The 17430-nt window shown below is 33.6% G+C and overlaps 1 protein-coding gene across 3 annotated transcripts; it reads left to right on the forward strand.

Moving 5' to 3' along the window:
• Window positions 1-1483: 1483 nt before the first annotated feature.
• Window positions 1484-17403, forward strand: rnpc3 (RNA-binding region (RNP1, RRM) containing 3). Of its 3 annotated transcripts, XR_001479325.2 has the most exons (17): window positions 1484-1649; window positions 2240-2407; window positions 2943-2990; window positions 3356-3465; window positions 3776-3862; window positions 5089-5200; window positions 6736-6804; window positions 8811-8950; window positions 10070-10195; window positions 10962-11104; window positions 13089-13256; window positions 13611-13705; window positions 14514-14572; window positions 15059-15191; window positions 15621-15692; window positions 16119-16166; window positions 17301-17403. XR_001479325.2 is itself a non-coding variant. In XM_015355431.2 (16 exons), exons 2-15 carry the CDS (start codon window positions 2243-2245, stop codon window positions 15684-15686), a joined length of 1521 nt encoding a protein of 506 aa, XP_015210917.1. In that variant the 5' UTR covers window positions 1484-1649; window positions 2240-2242; the 3' UTR covers window positions 15687-15692; window positions 16119-17403. The 3 variants fall into 3 exon arrangements, 2 of the variants coding, with proteins under 2 accessions (XP_015210917.1, XP_015210918.1); XM_015355431.2 differs by having other exon boundaries at window positions 16119-17403; XM_015355432.2 differs by lacking the exon at window positions 16119-16166.
• The last annotated feature ends 27 nt before the right edge of the window (window positions 17404-17430 follow it).

A 17430-nucleotide genomic window follows, 5' to 3' on the forward strand; every position in this document is an offset into this window, starting at 1 on the left:
GTTTGCCGACCACAACACTGACATTTGGCAAGAATAACTTGAAACGAAGCAGAGACCTTCAATTAAGTTAGATCACACAGACACACTACGCTGGCAGGCAGTCCGTATTCAACCAAGGACTGAGGCAAGAACTAAGGGTTTAACAGGCTAGGTAATTTGGCAGCCTTTAATCCTTCAGAATATGACAGCTGTATTATTTGCCAGAATTTAATTTACTTTTTTCACCCCAACCATTGTAAAAACAACAGCCAATACAATATACTGTCAAAAGTGATATAGTGTAACCTATGGACTTCATGAACCTCATGTCTTATGTACATTTAGCACATACATGCCTCAATATTTTTTCAACAAAGTACATATGTACTTGAAAAATAGTAAAAAAAACCTGAAATTTGACTGCTCATTTCACAAGGTGGACATGTTACCTTTATCCTACAAATGATTTACTAAGCCTTTTGTCTATAGATAATGCACAAAAGCTTTATACTGTATACACTTCTCTTGGTAGGCAGCACATGTGTTACTTTATGGAACAGAGTACCAGAAAATGCCAAATCTTCACTTCAGCATGATTTATTTTGCTGCTAATAGTGACCTCTAATGGTAAATCCTTAGAGTGCAAGTGAACTCTTTCACGTGACTGTAAAAGTCCTTTCCTCGTTTTAAGTTTTAATTGTTATAAGGAGACATTAGTAATACATACATTTTAGTGTTAAAATATATTGACAGAATTATATTCTGCAGCATGTACTCAAACGTATTTTTGAAATAATATGATATGTTCATAAACGTATGCATTTACAGTATAGGGGAAAGTAGTTTCAAAACATCAACTTGGCAACGGATATTGCGTGTTTAAAATTAAATTTGGAAGTAAATTTTAAAAGATTTCAGTCACAGTGATCTATGTGCAGTAAAGCAGACATAAGGGTTGGGTAACACTACACCGCTTAATAAAAGCTACTCCAAACGTATTAAAAACAATACATTTAGAAGAATTACTTTAGTTATAATTTGATTTATTAGTGGTCTTATTGATACATGCTGTATCGTGGTTGGTTCATGAGTGACTTCTGGAGAGCTTGTTATTGATTTTTTTAAAATACTGATAACTATAAAATACAGTACTGTACATATTAGAGACGAACATCTCGTATCTAGTATGGCGCGTCGTGTACTGAGTCTTTCCACGTGAAAAGATTCTCAACAGGGCGGTCAAAAAGCACACCCTGCATGACCATCTCACTCCGCCTCAAGAGCTACTGTACGCTTGTTTGATTGAAAAGACGGAAAACATACTCCGAAGAACATTTCCGCCACATGCTGCTACTACATTTGTTCGCTCACTATTTCTCCACGGCATCTCTTCCTGTACACATGATTGACGCTATTTGTAACCAGTAGAATTTCAATTTCCACGTCCTCCACTACTAGATTACAGGCTATAGGATGTCCTTGCGAGTGTATCCAATCAACTGAGGTTTTAGACGGAAACGTTTCTACGTGGGTATGTTTGGATGCTGAAGTACTTCCTGAAGTACTGTAGTTGAAATACATGCACTAATATTAAACGAGTTTAGTAAAATATGTGATTATGCTCTTATAATCCAACACAGCATTGTGAGTGAGACTTCGGTGCACTGCTGGTAAATTACTGTTTAATTTTCCTTGCTCGGTTTTTTGTATCATTTTAATAACAACGGTAACGATCGTCTTACTGTATACTGTATGAACTTACTGTGTTTTGTACGAAACTAAAGCAACATTTCTATAGTTCAACACAATAAACGACTGTCGAAATAGCTAATAGATGAAAATCTTTTAACAAAAGATCTTTGCATGCAGCTTTTATTAGTGTATAGTTAGGGGGTACATCCAGGGATTGTAAACCTGGTAAAGTAATGAGAATGTAATCCTTATGTCTTGTTGTGATTACGATAGTGTAGTTTAAAGCAAAACTTTTTGCTGTATCGGGTTTTGTTTGAATTCGAATGGTGTCATCGGAATTGATAGATTAATAGAATAAGATGTAATTTGTCTTGCTTTTTCCATGCTTCATCCGCACAATCTGTTCAAATAGTTGAAATGGATCACGCTGCTATACAACTAGAAGGCGTTTAGAGTCGTTTTTCATCTTGGGAAGGTTGTTTCTATTTTGCTTCATATTATATGTGCAGAACAAGCGTTTTGCTGTTTACGTTATAAAGAATATGCATTGTGCTTTTTGTTGGAGCAGAATATGGCTTACTCAGAGGATCCGGATAGGGACGTTGTCCTGACAAAAAAGAGCAAAACGCTGATCGTACGACATCTGCCTTCTGAACTGACTAGACATGAAAAAGAAGATCTTCTGAAGTATTTTGGAGCCACTTCAATAAGAGTGTTCTCAGATAAGGGAAGGCTGGTAAGTCACCAGGTTTCAGAACTTGGTTGTTACAGTAAATATGGAAACAGGGAATTATGTAATTTTGTTTTGAAGTATTGTTACACACAAGAAGGACTTGCGGTGTATGCTGCTGTAGTTTGTTTTCAGGACCGCCCTTAAAAGAATTGCTCTGTTATTGAGTGAAAGTTACAATATAAAGCAGAATTACCTTTTGGAAAGGGTTGGTCTAAACATTAATCTCCTGACAAATTCGAATACATGACATTTGTGTGTTCAGTTTTAATTTCCACATCTTGCAAATTCCACTCACTGGCCATTACATTAGGAACCCTAAATCAAATACATCATTTTAACGTTCGTTTGAGGTTGACTTGTGGAACATATCTGTCATTTTTTTGACACTTCAGTTTCATTGTCTTTGTTATAAATCAATACAAATGGAGCCAATATTACAATAAAGATTGTAGTGAAGTGTAGATTTCTTTTTAAAATAAATAACATTATTAAAATTGTACCCTGTTGTATTAAGAACTTCCTTTGTTTTTTTTTACAGAAACATACAGCGTTTGCAACTTTTGCAACCGAAAATGCATCTTCTAGGGTATGTAACATTGCAGTATTTATTTGTTACTGTTTTCATATCAAAATATTTATTTCTGTGTGGTTGATGTGTGTATAAAATATTGTAGAGGTAAATCATGTAAATAATTATATCCTTGTATTACAGTCTGGAGAGATTAGGTATGTTTAAATGATGAAAACCTAATGTAAAAATACTAACTGTAAAAAAATGGTTTTGTTTTCTTTTAGGTAGCAATAGGTTTTATTTCCTTGGAATGGTTTTAAAGTTAAAATCAAAACACTAGGGGAATACAATTAGTTATAACTAAAGTGAAAGTGAAGATCCAAAATTTCACAGTACCACAATAATTTTAAAACTGCATGCTATCATGATTTTTTTTTCAGGCTCTGGCAAGACTACATCAACTAAAGATCTTAAACCATACATTGGTTGTTGAATTTGCTAAAGATGAAGACAGCATAAATCTTCTGAATCAGCAGCCAGTTTCAGAACGGTATTGAATTTGCTGCCCATTACATTAACTGCTTAAACCGACTCAGCATAGCTGACCAAAATAAAAAATGTGCAGTGCATTATTTGAGAACTATTTCTAGATTTAATATTAATTATTGCCTTTGTTTGTAGTTTTTGCTTTAGTAAATCAAACATATTATCCATTTAAAAACAGATTATATATACATACAGTAAGTTGTTGAGGTAGTTAAATCTGTGAAATTCTCTTATACCTCAGTATATGAATCTAATAATTTACAAGTGTAACTTGTAATGATCACAAAATTAGCATATTTTGTCTCTATTTGTAGTTTAGATGATGAAGCAATAAAAGATGAAAAAGACAAGCAATCACAGAACATTCCTTTAATTGAAAATGGAATTGCCCCTAGCCTTGGGTAAGTATGTAGGGTATGTAACATTGCAGTGTAACCTTGGGTAAGTATGTAAGGTATGAAAAATTGCAGTGTTATTTGTGTGTGATTGATTTTACTGTTTAAAATACAGTAGAGGTAAACCAAAATACATGGTTTTATCCTTATATTTTGAAAACATTAAGTGTATTTTGCCCTTTAAATTATGAAAACCCATTGCAATTGTAGCATCTGTGTTTTGTTTTCATGTAGGTAGCAATATTCTTTTCTTAGAATGCTTTTAAAGTCAATATCAAGAAGGACACTAAGTCCTTATACATAACTTATTCCAGGCTGAAATTGAAAATAACCGCATCAGAAAAGATAGAAATGACAAAAAAAACCAAACCATACTTTTTCCATTATAAATGATAAATGTCTTTAGGCCTAGTGCAGAAAAGTTAAATCATGGACAGTCCCCTGTTTAATTATGTTATCTTCCCTTACCAGGAAAAAATTCTGTCTTGTAGTCTTGGGTAATTTTCATTATCCTCTATAATTAGTACCTAAGTTGAGGTGTTAAGTTCCCAGGCAAAAAAGTTTGCTTTTTGTCAACCTGTTTAATGTTAACAGTGTTCTTTTAATACAGCACTGTTTCAAAGCAAGTTTAAATGTAACACATTACAGCACATTACAAAGTTTTATACTTTTCCTTTTGAAAGATTTTTTAAAAAAAACTACCTGCAAATTCAATAGCTTTGCAATGGTACTAACCATTCCTCTGTGACTCACACTGTTGGAGGAAGAAACAAAGAAAAGGGAGAAAAGCAGGAATTGATTTGCACGGCATGCAGAGAAATGCCCAGCAGGGTTCAATATAGACTAAAGAAAGCCTTTGCATTTGTATAGAATATGAATAGATGGCAGATTGCATGCTGTTTCCCTATGGTTTTGATTCTTTGATATTATTGTGTACTTCATGTGCTGTTAAAGAGTAATCTAATATTAAATGTATTTTTTGTATGTACAGATTGACATTTGTGGAAAGTGGTGTTTTACAAGAAAAGGAAGAACCTACATATTCAGTACTTAACACATATTTCCTTAGTGATGGGATTATGAAATCTGTTTTTATTTGGGGGGGGGGGGGGGTGTTCTTGGAACGTCTCTTTAAAAAAATCAATGCAATAGTATCCTGAAATACTATATCACATTTTAATACTTCTCGAATTTATTAGATATAGATGTTCAATTTCAGTTTTTTTTTTCAGGTTAAAATTTCAAATGAACCCTTGTCTGAAGTATTTATACCCCCCGCCAACAAGTGGAATTCTGGCAAATATCACAAATGCACTCATAAGTGTTCCAAAGTTTTATGTTCAAGTGAGTAAACATTTTAGTTTATTATGATGTGAAGCAGAATTTTATTTATGTTAAAAATGTGGAATTTAAAAGATTTTAATTTAAAATTTAAACAATGCTTAGCGCCAGCTCTGTTAGAAGACCGACTTTGATTGATGTTCTGGGTTTCGAAGGTATTGGATCACTCACAGCTGTTATCCATGAATTACAGCAAATATATTTATTGTTGCTCTGGGTTAATATGTGCAAGAAGTGTCCTGCTGACAGTACCGTGTACATACTGGAGGGAAAACAAGTTATTCCAGGATTATGTCTGATGTGTTTTTAAACAGCTTGCATGAGAAATGACGATGATGTCAGTTTTTCACGAACAAACAAAACAGTACTGTTTAATTTTCAAAACAGTCAATTCTGTTCCAGTTGTCAGTGCAAGATCTGTAACATATCATTTCTACTTTGGATTTTGTTTTCTCTTTGTACATGCCTATTTGCAATAAACCTGTTGTTTATCAGCTCAACTAAAGCCACAGCTAGAACTCTCTTGAGAGCACAAGGGGAGAAAAGACAGTTCATGCTTTCCTCTTAAGTATAAACTTGTCACAACATTTGCAGTCATACACATTGAGTCCTATGGTGTCTTATAGCAATGTTAGTATCCGCTGGAGGAATGCTGAATTCTTCTCTGACAACACTTCACTTCGTTGTGCCTTGTCATTTCTATCATCCCTGTCAAGTTATAAGTCGTATCCCAGACTCCAAGTGGCAATGTGTAGAGATTATAGGGCTTAACTTACCCTTCACTGGTTGAGCCACTCTGTGCCTTTTGTTGTAAAATTAATTTATTAACTCCATAGATAAGTAGGTTTTGGTAGTTCTTTTAAATGGCTTAGGTTCTGTGCTCTCCTAGGGTTAATAACCAAAAGATGAAAAGCAGAACGTTATCATACAATCTAGCAATTCTTTCACTAAAAATGTATTTTTGAAAAAGCAAAGTGGCAGCCGAGAAACATGATTTAGTTCCACTCTTTTCCCCCTAGGGATTCTACACCACTGAATACAACTTGAATCATTAAAGTGGATTTTTTTAAGCTGTCTTCTGGGGGTGCTAGTGTGTTGTTCAGAAATGTAGAGCACCAGTTGCTTTCATAATGATCCAAATTAATTTTTCAGTATACCAACTTTGTTGTTGAGAGTGATTTAGTTTGTTTAGATTTAATCACCTTTGTTATTTTTTTGAATTATTTCTGGAAATCATTATTAATTGTATTTATCTGTGTTGCTTTGAATCCTATAATTGTCTTCCTATGATATAAAATACCATTTTAATGTCCAACAATTTGGGCATGATGTATTCTTTGTAGTGTGACGAAATCTACATGTTTGAGCTTCTGTACAATCCTTATCTTCAGACATAGGTGTTTTGCTGTGTTTTAATAGTGCGATATGAAAGAAAATGATACAGTATTGTGTAACACCTAAAAAACTGCAATATTTATACTGCATGTTTAGAATGAGGATTCAATGAATAGTATAATTAAAGTATGATTATTTTACAGGTGCTTCATTTAATGAACAAGATGAACTTACCAAGTCCATTTGGGCCTATAACTGCAAGGCCTCCTTTGGTAAGAAATATTGAAAGCTTTCACAGTTTGAACTTTTTCTTAACCCTTTAGAAGCTTTAAAACTATAACCAAGATTACATAGGTTAGTTTGATGATATCTGAAAAAGTGCTTACTTAATCTCTTTTTCTTTTGTAATTATTATTTTGTAAACTATTATGTTTGTCTGACAGTGCTCACAAAAGGAAACATTTTAACTGTATTATCTTATTACAAAAGCTGGTGCAGTGGGTGGAGAAATCTTTTTTTTGTTTGTTTCTTAGTCTGGTTAATAATTCTTTCAATGAGTGCATACATGTAAATGCCCTGTAGTGACAATCAACAGAATTGTGTTACAAATATGCTTTTGATAATTATAAAGGAAATCCAGTTGTCTTAAGCTAAGGTATTGGCTTTAACAACATGGCTATGTAGTCCATTCCAGTCTCCCACAGCTATTTGTGCAAAAACAAATTGTCTATTGTTTTCACTTTTAAATGCAATTCCCCATAAGTATACAATTATGTCCTGTGGCTCATATTTCACTGTTAATTCTGAAGAGGTCTGTTAGGTTGACTTTAATTCTTTGGAGCAGTTTAAATACTTGTAACAGTTCCCCTAGTTGCCTTCTCCGTTCAAGATCAAAAAGATTCATTTGTTTTGCCTGCCAGAATAGTACATTGCTTTAGGCCATGAAATGTACTGTACCTTGTAAAAATATTCACCCCCTACTGATTATCACACGTTTTCTCCATTACTAGTAACGTATAAAATTGTTTAAAACCAAAGTTTTAATTCAAAATGTGTGTTCAAACTGAACACTTATATTTGAAAAACCTCTAAAAATCTAGCAACCTCTTTAATCTAGCAATTAATGTACAAATGAATGATTTAGTCATTGCACAAGTATTCACACCCTAAGTAAGTACTCTGTAACTACCTTTTTTCAGCAATTTTTCAGCAAGTTTATTACTTGAAAGGTGTTAACCAGCTTTGCATAGTGGCATGACAAAATTCTTAAACATTTATAAGCCAGTTTAATTAGATTTGTTTGTGATCATAACCGAACCACAATCTTCAAGTCTTGCCATGAATTTTCTATTGGTTTCAAGTCAGGACTTGACTGGGCCACCTAAGGACATTCATTCTCATCTTGTCAAACCGCACCTTCTCCCTTGGGTTACGAGTCCTGCTGAAATGGGGCTTTCCAAGCAAGTCTTAGATTCTTGGCTGACTCACTCAGGTGTCTGTACTTTGCACCATTCATTTCCCCCCTCAATCTGGACAAGCTTCCCAGTCCTTGCGAAAGAGAAGCATCCCCATAACATGATGGGGACATTTGGGATTGTGTTGACTTGATATGTCATTCTTGGGCCAGACGTAACTCATCACATTTAGGCCACGGAGTTAAAATTCGGAGTTATGAGATCCAAAATCTTCTGTGATGTGTCTACAGTTTTTTTCCATATATTTCTGATATGGCTTCTGTCCAACTGCCCATCCAGGCCAACTTTTTGTAGGCACTGGAAGATTGTTACTATATCTATATGAACAGTGACTCCCATCGCAGGCATTGAACTGTGCAAATTCGCTTTTGGCTTCATACTGACTTCTCTAACAAGTTTCCTGTTTGCCCACCTGCTCAGTTTGGAAAGGTGGCCGGATCTGGTTAGTGGCTGGTTGATATTAAGCACATTTTGTATTTTTTGCATTTTGAAACAATAAATTCACTTCATTGTATTGCATTTTGGTTTCTGGTGGAATAAGCAACTGTTTATGCTTTTGATATCACTTTGGAGACCCCCCACCTATTTACTAGATCGACTTTCCCTTTATTTTGTTCCTGATTTACATTCATTTTCTCTTGGTGCTTAACACAGTAAATTCATCTCTGCTCTCTGGTCGTTATTGATAAGTGTTATTGATCTGCACCTTCTAAGGTGGTCATTAGGCTTTAGCAAAGTCTGAGACATGGACGCATCTAATGAAAATTAGATGAAATTAGATTTACTTGTTTTCTTGTTGTCAGTATGAGGATCTAGTTCCAGCTCCACCTCCACCAATGCCTCCACTTCCACCTGATGAACCGCCCCTACCAGAGGAAGAAATGGAGTTTTCCAGTGAAGAAGAGTCAGAATATGAGAGTGAGGATGATGAAACTAAAGAGAGGTATGATATGTATAACTTATTTTTTTTAGTTCAGAAAACAGTACCACCATCAAATAATAATAATTATAATAATTGCTTACACTTCTATAGCGCTTTTCTGGACACTCCACTCAAAGCGCTTTACAGGTAATGGGGACTCCCCTCCTCCACCACCAATGTGCAGTATCCACCTGTGTTTAGTGTGTTTACTTTCAGTGCAACATGAACTTTAGGTGTTAAAGCTCCCATATATGAACAGGGCATTCAAAACCCCTTTATGACAGGAGCCAAAATGTTGCTGCATTGGTGGTGGCATAGAGGTTGTTGGAAGGGAACTTGAGCAAAGATCGCTGGGTGACATTTATTGGCCCTGTCATGCCTCTTTGCACAGACTGTTTTGTTTGTTTGGTTTAAGAGCAAAATCAACAGCATTGTGAAATGTTATGTTATTGTATGTCATTTTGGGGGGAAAAAAGTATAAAAAATAAGTAATATAGGACAATTCTTAAACTTTTAGCAGACTCTGACTTGAAGTCTGAAATGCTATAAAAATGAATAATACTTACATGGACCAGAAACTGTCATCACTGCTTAGAAGGGGATTTTAGAGACTTGAGCGATTAGAAGCTTTGCCTGCAAGCTTTGCCATCCATGACTGCACAGACTGTAATGCTGAAATTTTCTAAGATGAACACTTTCCCAAATTCTGGGATGAAAAACAGACATCTTTTTTTTTCCTTTGGAAATTTGATCTTAATAAAATATTCAGTGCAAACAAAATATAGCATGGCTTTCTTATATCACTGTGAAGAGAATTTACAGTATGGGAAAACTATACTTGTCAAAGACAAGAAAAGTACAACTGTAACTTGATTAGTAAATACTACTGCATACTTTACTGTTTACTACTGGCATTTATATATGCCAGTTTATATATTTGTTCGTATCAGAATTTATTATATTTACGTTTTATCTTTTATACAAAGGGAACATTTTTCTTTTAATATGTGGCCTTTTAAGGCAGTGCAGAAATGTTTTGTTTGTTTTTGTTCTCTGATCATCCACACTCAACAGTTAAATACTACAAATAGTCACTGTCTGAAGTTCACATTCATTAACATTTGTTTTGTTATTTCAAAGAATGAATAGGCTGATGGACCTGGCTAATCTTCCATGCAAAAGACCCCAGAGAAAGAAAGTGTCTGCTTCAAGGAAGAAGCCCAGGTTAAAGGACTTTCTTAATGTACCCAAGCCAGATTCTCACAGGTATGTCTTTATTTAAAAGCAATGCATTGATCTTTTCATTGTATTCGCAGTTTTATACAGAGGTCTGCAGGGCTGTGGGCATAATACAGTTCTGTTTGTCACAGGCCCCAGCTTTGCTCATTTTGCTGCACAAAAAGCCACTGGGAAGTGGATACTGAAATTATATTTAGTTTGACACCTCAAGACAAAATATTTTACAGTGCACCACAGGCACTTTTGCCTTAGTTTAAAGGGACAGCATTTTCTAGGTGGTATTAGATATTTATTTTTCATGACAGTCTGTAATGTATCAAATGATCAGATATAAGAAACCTTTTTGTTCAAGTACACTGCTTCATTCAGACCAGTTCCAGGGGCTAGGGGAAATTTGATTCCTTCAGCAGAATGTAGAAGCTGTTTCAAACTGCCTATACTTAAATTTCTCTGTCCTGTGAAATTGTAAATATAAAAGGTAGTTCTTCTGTGATTCACGGTATTTTAGCCTCATGTTCTTTTCTCACCATTGTCATAGCTGCTAATTATTTTTGAAGGGTACTTCTCTTTTATATGTACAGTACAGTAACTCACTTATTGCTGTTAAGTGTTGTGGTGTAAACACTTCTTGGTCATTTTTTAAATATGTGTTTCCTCTCCTTTTATCTGCTTTACTAGCATTACCTGGAGTTAAACTGGGTAAACACTGTGTGTTCTATTTTGTCTCTTGTGAAATAAAACAACAGGGATTTTTGCATGGTTATTGATGAAATGCTTCAATGTCTTTTGGCAGTTCCAGTGTAGCTCTCCAGCCCTCGGATGTTTTTGAACAGCCTCAATCGTGTGGGCAGAAGAAAATTGAGTTTCACATTTCAGCAGATGTATCAGGAATTCTGCAAGAAGGAATACATCAGCAGGAGACTGACAAGACAGAAGGTAAATACTAAAAAAATGAATTTTTAATTTTAACCAAAGTGATATAAGGCTTGGGTGTATTCCCTGTTCTTTTTTTCCTGTGTTGGTCATAACAAAGTTAGATTATAAACGTAGTTGGATACTTAATACCTGTAACACACCTCTACACACAACAGCACAGAATACCTCTGTGCTGGGAGTTCAAATGTATGTGCTGACAAGTATTGTTTTCTTGATTGTTTTCAAAACAATTTTGATGTTTAAAATATGATGGACATCCAGGGAATAATGTCCCATGTTTAAACCAATAGAAAATGATGACTTCCAGTGCTGCTAACTTTATTTTAAATAAGATTAAATGTACAAGTAAGCAATGAATGTGCCACTTACATGAGAAATGATCTTTCCTTAAATATATTGTGACCAAGGGAAAAAAATATAGGCGACACTTATATAATATCTAAACAAACTTTTAAAAGATGAAAAGTTTTCAAAAGCAATTGGTGAGTCAATATCAGAACAAATTGTGTATGTAATTTTGACATTGTCCACCAGTTTCAGCAATTTGTTTCTTTATAAGGTTCTTTTATGGTTTGTCAATTAAGGTTTTGTTTGTTTATCCTGAGACACATTACAAACACAACAAATTCTATTGGTTCCAATGCAGTCTGTTATTTTTATAGCTCTCCATATGTATATAGTTAAGTGAGGTGTTTATCGTTAATTGTTTAAAAAATAGCCTTGACACTAGTTTGAATACAATTTTTAAAAGTTAAATAATTACAGATCCCATTTGTCAGACAATATCAAGAGACTCCATCTGGTTTCTTTAATTTTCCATTAACAATTTAAGGGTGCAGAAATTACCAAGCAGTTGGTTGAAAGACTAATTTATTATGCTCCAATTATATTAGACACACAAACTATTATTTCCAATAGGAGTGGACTACTTTTAAGTACTCAGCAGAGAAAGTAAATATTTCTAAGGGTAAAAATTAAGAAGGAAGAAAACTTTGTACACATATTTTTTGTTATTTCTGTAAGGTATCAAAGGTAAGTCTATATCAGCCTATTTCATTATAAGAGATTCTTTCTTTTTTGTTTTTTATATACACTAGAAGATGTAATTCATGTGATTTCTAAATCAAAGAAGAATTTTGTGATCCAAGGAAGGTGAAACAGTGAATTCTCTTGACAAACGTATTTATAGGTTATAAACCTTTTTTTTTTTTAAATGCACTTACCGAACTTACCAGATAAGGAGCAGGATGATTTGAAAGCGGGGATGTAACCCTGTAGAAATTTATCAGAACTAGTTTTTCTGTTTCCGGTTCAGCACACATGCAATGTTAGATTTGTATGACAATCTTTCTGAGGATTTGTAGAGGCTTACTTTTCCCCATAATTTATTTGTGTGCAAGCTTCATAGTACACTACTAAAGTGAACTCTTTAACCATGTTTTGGTATATTATGAGATATTTTCTGCATGAATTATTGTGACCTTCTATAAAATAGGGAGTTATAAGTAATCTTATAGTTAAATACTTAATCTGCCTTTTTTTCTTTCTCCTGCAAAGTGTCAATTATTTTAATATAACAACAATGGAGAATATACTTCCATAAGTAGCTTTATAATGTTGCATTAAAATAAATGTGTATTAATACAGTGCACTATACATATAATGCACATGTATGTCAAAAGCACATTTATTGATCTTACCATATTTAGAAATAGGTTGAATTTGACATTAACCCAGATTAATTAACCAGAATATACGGTGTCTTTTGTCTTTTGGAGCTGCATAGAACAATTTAATTTCGTGCTGTAAAATATGTGTGCTGCTTATTTGTTAATGTTTGGTTTCATTGTTAAATCCCTTCATCTTTTACTGTATAGGTATAGCAGTATAAAATATATTAACTTCATAGATTGTTACCTTTTTAAAATTGACAAACTGGATTTGAGAGTTTCGGAAAAAACATATTGTTCTTTACATTGTCTAGATAATGATGAGACAGAGGAAACCACAAAGGTAGAGGCAGTTGGATTTGGGAAAATCTACCCCAAGCCACTGGTAACAGAAAAAGAGGATGAAAGTGGTGAAGATGAGGACATCCCTTCAGGTTTTATATCCAGGAGAGAGCTGGAGAAAGGCAGGATCTCAAAAGATGGTAAATCTAAGGTTTTGTCTTTATCAATTGTATTGTGTGGTTTAGTTTTCTTCTAAAACACTACAGTACAAATATTGAATTATTAAAGGTATAGATATGAATAAAATATATTTTGGTGTAATACAAAAGAAAATATTTGAAATCACAAAAATCAAATAATTTGTTTTAAGCACCATTTTATTTTGGTTACTTTTGCCTTTTGAGGTCTCGAAGCTTTTAGCTTGTCTTTGAGTTGATCGATCATGTAAAAGTGGCAAAATAACATTGTTATATGTAGAAAAAATGTTTTTATGTTTTCCCATCTCATCCACTTCAAATAGAACACATACTATCAATGTATATACTTCTTTGCAGAAATGAAAAATCTCTCAGTGTTCAGAAATTATGAACCTGGTGATCCAACGTGTAGACTCTACGTCAAGAATGTTGCCAAGCAAGTTGAAGAAAAGGTAAGTTTATATTAAGTGAGAAGTCCTGTGTGTTACTTTGGTTGCTTTGCATGGCAGTTCTTGATAAGGTAGATAGTGCAGAATGGAAAGCCCTTTTCTATGCAAAGGTTGCTGGGTGTCTGTATCAAGCTGCCTAACAATTTTGTTCAAGGTGATTCCTTCTATTCTTTCAATTAACCAGGCAAGAAAGATGGGACAAATGCCTGCCTCCATGTAATAATTAATTTGGTCTAACACAATAAGAGTACACACATGATTTAAATATATGTGCATAAATTAGGCAGAGAGATTACTTGGCAACAAAAACATTCTCTTCTTTTGAACAGCTAGGGAATAGTAATGGTTAAAAAGATTTAACTGGAATTTAATTGTGCCTAGTCCAATTTTCTGCCTTGATGGGGAAAAAAAGACAAACACATATAAAAAAGTCATTTCATAAAGTTTGGTTTCCATTTCCACACCAGTGTGAGGAAATTGTTTCCATTCCTGTTACTCTTCACAAACAGGAAACAAATCTGCACCCTTTCAGAGTTACCTCTTAGTTTTCCTGGACCACTAATAATGATATAAGTAAGAAACTGTTCTGCCTGACCAACACTTGCTGGTTATTTAATATTTGGACCTTTTTAGCAGGAAACTATGAAGATCCTTGAGGAATATGAGTTATTTGTAGTCTTTAGACTTCATGCACATCATTTCTCATATTTGCTTGTTTTTTTTAAATTATTTCTGTACAGTTAACATAGATTTTTTTTAAATAGCATATTTAGAGAGCATCTAAGGTATTGTTTCTTTTAAATTCTTTCAGGACTTGAAATTTATCTTCGGAAGATACGTAGACATTTCTTCAGATGCTGACAGAAATATGTGAGTGACAACTATTAATATTATTATTGTACTGAGTGATATTTTCCCCCAATATGCTTAGCATAAGAAATGTGGTTTTAGTAGCATTAACAACAACTCAATAATTTTCAGAAAGAACTTCCATATTTTTATTGCTACCTTATATAAGTTCCTTTGTGATGTTTGTGTAATATGTATTGGACAAACAGGTTTTAGTAAAGTTCTACTGCTGCTCAAGTCAATGCTTTATATATCTTATATGAGATTTGGTATTGAGATTTCCGTGTGTTGTTTTGAACCTTATAATGAGGCATGTCTTTAGCCATTGATTTTGAAATGTAGAACAATATGAGTATGAATGGGTTTAAATTATTTAAAGTTCAAATTATTTTGGTGAGAAACTTTTTCCCCCAATAACTTAAATCAAAGTTACATGTAACCACAAATCATTATTTTTTTATACATTGCTATCCATGGACTTTCTTTAATTCTGTTCTTCACTTCTAGGTTTGATATTGTTTTAATGAAAGAAGGTCGTATGAAGGGACAAGCTTTTATTGGACTTCCCAGTGAGAAAGCTGCAGGAAAAGCTTTGAAGGAAACCAATGGATACGTGCTTTATGACAAACCATTGGTTGTTGTATCCTTTATATTAAGAGAAACATCAGTCTTCTTCGTCAATAGTAATGTGTTCTCGTCAGATGCTTAGCGAATAATGAATGGTGTCCAAGGCAACCAGCTAATTCTTAATGCAAGATAATAACGCATTGCTGAAATAAACAGTTATTTTAACAAATGTTTTAGCATAAAATTGCTCTAGTGGCAAAATACCAAGTCAAAAGAAACCATTTAACATATTCAAATGTATTCAAATATGCTATTAATGTAGTGTACTCAATTAGTGAAAAAATATCATAAATATATTTTGTTCTGGGTAGGAGTTGTACTAATTGGCAAACAAAAGGGGTGTTCTGTAAATGAAATATGTATGATTTTTTTCAGATTCATTGTATATCGAGTCTCTATTTAGTGATGCATTATCTATGTTTGTTAGCCTTTACTGTAAAAGCAATTTGCAAGATCTGCCAGACCAAAGCAGGACTCCAAAGATGAGAAAAAAAGTCATAAAAGGTGAAAACAGGTAAAAAACACTTTATTTCAATACTGAACATATTTAAAGATGCTTAGAAAAGGATGCTTTGGGAAGCATATTACACTTTTCAGATATCTAAAGTTAAGTGGCCTGAAAGCACATTTTTATAACATACTTGTACAAAAACATTCTCAGTAATAGCCTATTGTCAGAAACGACTGGAACACTGCCTTTTAAGTAGTAATTCTATGATTAGCAGAATTATATGAGAAACCTTTTTGGTAATATTTTATTATTTTTTATTAAGTATTTGAAGATCTGGAGTATTTTGAGAAAATAAAACAGATCCCCTATATTTGCATTTTTCTGAAAATTAGTTTCCTTTGCATTGACTTTGTTATGTGGGATATTGGTTCAGTCTATTAATAATTTCTACAAATTGTGATCATTTGACATTAAATTTCTTTGTTTAAGATATTGATGTCAAGGGTCAACCTGATAGTCTGAAGCAACAGAAATGACGTATCCTTCTTTTTACACTATATCCTTTCCTAAGTTTGTATTGTATCATGTTTGTAAAAACATGCACATAAAAATACAAATATTTAATAAACCTCTTTACCGGTAAAACAAAATTAATTTATTCAAGGATAACATTTTTGTAGAACTCCATTAATGCTGCTTTTTGAGTTATTATAGATCTTTACTAATATGAATCAGATACATGTAAACCAGCCAAAAAATGAAATTGGACCTTTCTATGTGCTTTTACAGGATCATAATTACGAGGATTATATCATTTGTTGTTGATTTTAAATGAGCTGGTAATCCCTTCGCATTGACAAAGTTTGCATTTCTTAGGTAAAAATATGATGAGCCCCAGAGATTATTTCACTCAGTGTTGTCAACATCCAGAATAGAATAGCCTTCTATATAATTAAGTTTAATAAAATTCTGGATAGAGTGCAACATCTCCAGTCTTAGTTCGCACTTCACAGTCTCAGATGTAAATAGGTAATTATGTAACACTTGGTGCCTGTAACTGAGATAGATATATCTCAGGCCCTCATGAACTCTCAGGAAGTCAAAGCCCATGTGAAAAATAGGCCCCTGCTCTGATTCTAACTCTTCCAGATACTGGTCTGTTTCCCAACTTAAATGGAGAGCAGTACAGAGCAGGTGGATAAATATTTAGAATGTTATTTAAGTGTTTTTTTTTACAATTATTATTGTGACAAAACACCAGCACTTTTCTATAGTTAACAGTGAAATTCTTTTTGTTACCTGTATTCCCCAACAACTCCAAATATTTGAGGGTACATTGTGGAAATGTTCAGTTCAAATGATTGAGGATGTCTAATGGCCTATTGAATGTTTAGCTTTTGAAATTGGATAGACATTACTCTAAGGTCTGAGATCATGAATGTTATGTATACATGCGGTAGCAACTATATGAAGGTGACACGCTGAATGCTTCAACAAATTAATCATGTGTGTTTGTTTTGCATGACGTGCAAAGGTTGAAATGTTGGAAAATGCTTTGAAAAAATGCACATACAGTGATTGTGGATTATGCAGTGAAAATGTAGCTTGAAAAACTCATTATCTGTCTGACCTTTATAAATGTTATTTAATCCTTATTTTAATATATTGTAGGCTTCCAAAACTGGAGCTGAAGCGTTGTGCATCATCTTGAAGACCACAGCTTTCACAAGTTACTTTTGGGTCTCAATAAAATAAAGATTTTCTTAATTTTTTATTTTCCGTGTAGTTATTCGTTTCTAAT

The sequence above is a fragment of the Lepisosteus oculatus genome, chromosome 9 (genome assembly GCF_040954835.1).
Source record: "Lepisosteus oculatus isolate fLepOcu1 chromosome 9, fLepOcu1.hap2, whole genome shotgun sequence".
NCBI lineage: Eukaryota > Metazoa > Chordata > Actinopteri > Semionotiformes > Lepisosteidae > Lepisosteus > Lepisosteus oculatus.

Bases quoted from the DNA above. Each gene is read 5' to 3' on its own strand.
- rnpc3 (XM_015355431.2), top strand. From the start codon at position 2,243: ATGGCTTACTCAGAGGATCCGGATAGGGACGTTGTCCTGACAAAAAAG. The intron at 2,991-3,355 runs GTATGTAACATT...TTTTTTTTTCAG, and splicing joins CCGAAAATGCATCTTCTAGG to GCTCTGGCAAGACTACATCA. The intron at 8,951-10,069 runs GTATGATATGTA...GTTATTTCAAAG, and splicing joins GATGATGAAACTAAAGAGAG to AATGAATAGGCTGATGGACC.